The 6,000-nt window shown below is 33.3% G+C and overlaps 1 protein-coding gene across 8 annotated transcripts in view; it reads left to right on the forward strand.

The window, feature by feature from the left end:
* Nucleotides 1–266: 266 nt before the first annotated feature.
* LOC125668818 (rho GTPase-activating protein 45-like) overlaps nt 267–6,000 on the forward strand; it is a 33,284-nt gene continuing 27,550 nt past the window's right edge. For 5 of the 8 annotated variants that reach the window (XM_056161759.1, XM_056161762.1, XM_048903252.2 and 2 more), the window contains exons 1-7: nt 290–529; nt 3,343–3,646; nt 4,389–4,532; nt 4,664–4,751; nt 4,886–4,958; nt 5,189–5,258; nt 5,736–5,870. In XM_056161759.1, the coding sequence (XP_056017734.1) occupies nt 458–529; nt 3,343–3,646; nt 4,389–4,532; nt 4,664–4,751; nt 4,886–4,958; nt 5,189–5,258; nt 5,736–5,870 (886 nt within the window). In that variant the 5' untranslated portion in view covers nt 290–457. Of the gene's footprint in view, nt 530–3,342; nt 3,647–4,388; nt 4,533–4,663; nt 4,752–4,885; nt 4,959–5,188; nt 5,259–5,735; nt 5,871–6,000 lie in introns of all 8 variants that reach the window. The other 3 variants (XM_056161757.1, XM_056161761.1, XM_056161760.1) reach the window with 3 other exon arrangements.

Genomic DNA, 6,000 nt, shown 5'->3' on the forward strand with positions numbered 1-6,000 from the left:
ATTCAAAAATTTACTAAGATCCTTAAAGGTTATATATGATATATGTGATGTAGGCCTATTCATATATGAATCTATCTTAGCGCGGATAGCGTAATTTAATCTTGAATTTTTAATAAATAAGGAGAGCCAGGTAATGTTACATAGTAAGGTAATGTTACACAGGACAACTACATAAAAAGTTTAAATCTGAACGTACGTCAATTTTATTTAACTCCTCTAATCTATAGGTAAGCTAATAAGGCCTTTACCTTTCAAAAAGGTATTACAGAGGTCACGTGACTAATTCATTTCCGGTCGAATGATGGCCGACTTCTTTAACTTTTGGAAGTTCTGTCAAAAGTTATGAACTCTGTATAGGGTAGTTCTGAGCATCATTTCTACCCAGTGTTGATTTCATTGACATGGAATTACTCGTTAATTATGGTGCTTGTGCTGATATTATCAAGGCGTTTTCGTGATGTCCGCTCAGGAACGCCAGGAATTAGCATCAGCCAGGAAAATACCAAATCCCGAAACACTGGAACAGAAGGTATGAAATGTCATTGTACAGCTTGTAGCAAAGTACTGTACTCTTAGTAAAATTTACAGGGAATTCCCATGCTGAAAAATGTATGGAAAAGCTCTAGTAAGAAACAGTTGAATATTATGCTTTGGTGGCGGATCGCGAAGCTGATGCATAGGGAGGGGCGTATGTTAGACATATTTATGGCTAAGCATCATATTAAATAAAACTTCAAAATTTCTCCGTTCAAATATACTTAAGAATATAGTTTGTAAGCTTCATCTATTAGGAGTACCTGCAATCATGTAGCAAGTGTGATTTCATTTGGGGAGGGGCTCACTCATTACACTGCTTTGTCATGTTCTATCAGTTTAACAAGCATGTCGTATATATACAAAATTATTGCTAATACCTCTTAAGGTCTTTGAGAAGTTATGCTGCTGACAGTCGCATTTAAGAACATTAGGTCATCGTCCAGTACAATCTCTACCTATTAAGCTATATAGTTTTTATCCCCCCCCCCCCCCACCCCACTGTTTTCTTCTTTCAAAATAGCAACATTGAGCTATTTCAAATAGTTTGATAAAGCTATATAAGTTTAGAAAGCTATATAGCTTGATAGAGATATTGTGCTGGACCTGGATTTATTAGTATATACTAGCTATTATAAATGTTGATAGAGATATTGTGCTGGACCTGGATTTATTAGTATATACTAGCTATTATAAATGTTGATAGAGATATTATACTGGACCTGGATTTATTAGTATATACTAGCTATTATAAATGTTGATAGAGATATTGTACTGGACCTGGATTTATTAGTATATACTAGCTATTATAAATGTTGATAGAGATATTGTACTGGACCTGGATTTATTAGTATATACTAGCTATTATAAATGTTGATAGAGATATTGTACTGGACCTGGATTTATTAGTATATACTAGCTATTATAAATGTTGATAGAGATATTGTACTGGACCTGGATTTATTAGTATATACTAGCTATTATAAATGTTGATAGAGATATTGTACTGGACCTGGATTTATTAGTATATACTAGCTATTATAAATGTTGATAGAGATATTGTACTGGACCTGGATTTATTAGTATATACTAGCTATTATAAATGTTGATAGAGATATTGTACTGGACCTGGATTTATTAGTATATACTAGCTATTATAAATGTTGATAGAGATATTGTACTGGACCTGGATTTATTAGTATATACTAGCTATTATAAATGTTGCGTGTTTTGATTGTCAGATTTTCAATAACTTTTGAACAATTATTATGGTTTTGTGTGTATTTGAACGAACAGAAGGTTTTATGTAGATCAGTTATGAAAAGGTTGTAATTGATCATTAAAATGGTAGTTTGATAAGCTTCTGATTATAACCATCCCATCATTTTGTTTGTAAAATAATTCCTGCATTGATACAATTTTATTAATGTGTACCAGTAAGGAGTGTTTTAATTATTTTAGAATTATTATAGGATATAATTTTACACTGATGGGCATTAATTGATAAATTATGAAACTAACTTAAAGTAAATCTAGACTGTCACTTAGGTGTTATCAACTTATTGATTTTCAATTTTAACTGATCATATCAATGTAAAATACTAGCAACATAATCCTCACACAGGTATTTTGTATGTGTGCATGGAGATAAGATAATTTTAAAGTTGAAGGAAAAGTTACATGAATGAAATACCTGTAAGTCCTCAATTTTTATCTTGATTCATTATTTAATGAAATATGTATAATGAATGAATACATATACCGTATTAATATTTAAATGGTAAAGTGAATTTTCTCCCATACCCCAGTTCCCCCATATGAATGTGATTCATTTTTGCTGGACAGTACTGTGGAAAGTTGAAAATGAAATTTGTTTCCGTTATGTTGTAAGATAGTTCAATATGTTACCTTTGTAAACAAACTACCTTTCAAATTACTCACAAATGAATTGGAAGAGTTATTTATAACAGTTTTCTGTTTGTAGACAATTGAACAGCTTTAACAGAATACATAAACATGCAAATGTGGCTAGTCCAATTTGACCTATCTGCTGATAATGGTTCAATAAACACACAAAGTATTGATTACTTGACAGGTTTACAGATCTTTAACTTTCAAAATGATGTTCGTAGGAAATGCTGGGTTAATTTGATGTTTATACTTCAAAGTAGAGTGGGATATGGATGTTCCATGTGATTTTAATGAGCGCAGAACAGGTGAAGGTGGGGCAGACACATTAGTGTGACTAGGTGATAAAGTTGTAAAAAGCCCAGCTTTCACCAAAGGCCAATCTGTGTGAAGTTCAAACATTGCTATACAGCCTCATATCTAACAGTGATTTGTGAAGTTGTTAGATAAATCATTAGTTTACGATCTGTACTTGTTTAAATCTTTAAATGGACCTTAAGGGTAATGGTTTAAGTGTTTTATCTGGTTAAAATGATAAAATAGGGATTTGAAATGACACAGGTAGATGTATGAAGTTATCTAGCATGTTTTTCTCTAAGGCACTCTTCATGTAATTGGGATTAAAAGTCATTTTCTAGCATTACAATTCAAGGTTTAAATTTCATCTCTTTTCAAATTTGAAAGTGTAGTAAATTATCAATTTGTGCTGTTTATACACTAATTCAAATCATATTTTTGTGATGAATCCATCCCTTTTAAGAAGGATACAAACGATGAAAGTTATATATATAACATTGATTGAGCAAATGAGCATGATGAGAAAAAACTACTTTTGTATCTAGAAATATATGTATGGGAAACTTTTGCACAATATGTGATTACATAGTATTGGATTACCAGGGACCAGAGAAGTGTGCCATACCTCGGGGACCCAAAGATTGTCTGACACCTCAGAGCTCACCAAGAGGACCCAGAGATTGTCTGACCCCTCAGAGCTCACCAAGAGGACCCAGAGATTGTCCAACACCTCAGAGCTCACCTGGACAGAAGATGACCAAGAGCATGTCCTTGACAAATCTCAACAATAATCAGAAAGCCAACTCTGGCCCTGTGGACCAAGATGATATATTGGCCCTTACTCAGCAAGTCAAATTGTTCTCAGATGGCTTGTCCCACCTCAAAACAGTCTTCACAGACCTCTCAGGTAATATAAGATAAATTTTCAAAAGTTGGTAGAATATAGATAAAGGTAAAGCATCAGTTTCCTTCCTATTTTCCGTGTCTAAAAGGGTTTAAACTTGACCTGCAAAACTAATGCTCATATATAATTTGAAAGATCTGATTTAAAATTCAGATTGTCACTAAATGTTAACCTGTGCTTTAATAAGTTTATGTTGAATACGAAAATTGTTTAAGGTAAGATGTAAGGGTTGCCTTTTATTGTTCACATCCTTTGTTAATAGGAAGTGTAGAATTTTATTTTAATTCAAGGTCACAATGCAAACTGAATCTTAAAGTCCTTTTATAGCTTCTTGTTGTTGATATTAAAAAATTGGGCATTTCTTTGTAAATTCTACATTTTGATAGTCTGGTTGTTTCCTAAAGCAGATTTTTCGTTGACATAAAATGGCAATAATTGAATAGGTCACGGTATTTGGTTGGGTAGAGCACAGCATTCAACAAGTACAGGTGAAAAAAATGTTCATAGATGAAAGCAACAGATAAAATACTTTTATCTGCAAACCATCTGTATGGTGTTATAAGGTGAAAGATTTAGCTGTATCAAATTTCTGGAAAGAAAGCATGCATATTACATTGAACAAATACAATATTATGAGTGGGAGAAAACCTCGATGTATGTTATCTAAAATCATGTTTTGCAAGCTCTAAATGACACCCATTTCAGTTTCTCACCTTGACTGTGATTCATGTTGATTTCATTGCAGGGTCTGGGGAGGATCTAAGGATAATGTCCCATTCTCGTCTGGGAGAAGTTTTGGCCATCTTGAAAAATATTTTGCATAAATACCCTGCTTTGCAATCTACAGATTTGTTTTCCTCCTCAGCGGCTCTAATCAGCAAAATTAAAAGTACGTACTGTGTTTCTATTCAAGTTTTCTTACCTTGGAACTTGTTTCAAATATAATCACCTAAAGTGATATTCTTGGATTTTTGTCGATGCTGGATTTTGAGATAGTTACATTACATGTAATCTTTGCAGCTCATGATTACAATGAATCACCGTCCTCGTTAGCTGAGCATAATTTTTGTGAATCAATTGACCAACTGGCGCTGGCATTTAGCAGCAGGTGGGTTGATATAAAAGTTATAAAACATTGTAAAGTATTTTAGATACATTGTATAGTTACAGCAAGATATTGATCTTATATTGTGTATGAATATATCTCGTCAATATGTCATTTGCATCCTGTAATTGTTCTAGTGTGTCGGAGTATTTGATGGGGGACCTAGGAAACATATCACTAGAGAAGGAGGGGAGAGCGGACAAAACAAAGGTCAGTGTAAATAGATGTATAGTTATTAAGTGCTGTTAATCATAATTATTGCTATCATCTCCACAAACTCATCAACAGATTATTTACATTTCATCAATTTGCTTTCAATAAATATTTAATTACTTCTCTGTAGATCGAATGATAAGTTTTGTCAATTTCCAAACAAGATCAAATGACAAAGACCTTTTTGATAGCTATTAATTTTGGTTGTGTGTTGTTTTGTTTTGTAGTCATATGGAGACCTTCTAAAAATGGAAAAAAATGCAGGATTGTTTGCTGCAGAGCAAGCCATTCAAGATGGTGAGTTACTGTTATACCCTGAACAATGAAACACTGTCAAGCATTCTGACAGCAAGACAAAAGCCATGTCTTCTGAAGAATTGCACAAGCAGTAGGGTGTCATTGAATGTTTTATTTAGAGACTAGGCAGCATCCTCAAAGGATATATCAAATTAGTCCCACAAGGTAACATTGACCTTTTCATTAAGTGAGATGTAATAATAAGGTAGTTTGCATTGTATCTAATTGTGATTGTGGCAAGCCAGCTAATGAATCTGTTGTCTGTGTGGCCTGTCATTACACTCGGTGCTGGATGCTGCAAAGCCATTTAACATGGAAGTTCTCCCATCATGAGAGGCTGTTACACTCTTCATCTGAGAAACTTTAAAAGGCCATTGTTGGTGACAGGAAAAAAGTATTTGACTGATGTAAAATATGCATTGATGCTCGCACTTTGAAAGCTGTTCTTTGATATTGGATGGACTTTTGGTTTTGTAGTGATGAATCCTGAGGAAATTGATTCTGTTCTTCTGCGATTACAAGCTGGTGTGGACCTGGCCATGCAGAGAGCTAAAGCTTGGTCCAAATACATGAAAGAAGTCACAACCTACATAGAGAAAAAGACTCAATTAGGTAAGCTTTGGAAATTTCATGAAAATATTATTATTATTATTATTGTTAAACATAATAATATTTCTTGTGTATTTAAGTGTTCAATGCATAATTTCTTTGGTTATTGAGAGTGAACAATAAAACTTCTATT

This window comes from Ostrea edulis, chromosome 4, assembly GCF_947568905.1.
Source record: "Ostrea edulis chromosome 4, xbOstEdul1.1, whole genome shotgun sequence".
Taxonomy (NCBI): domain Eukaryota; kingdom Metazoa; phylum Mollusca; class Bivalvia; order Ostreida; family Ostreidae; genus Ostrea; species Ostrea edulis.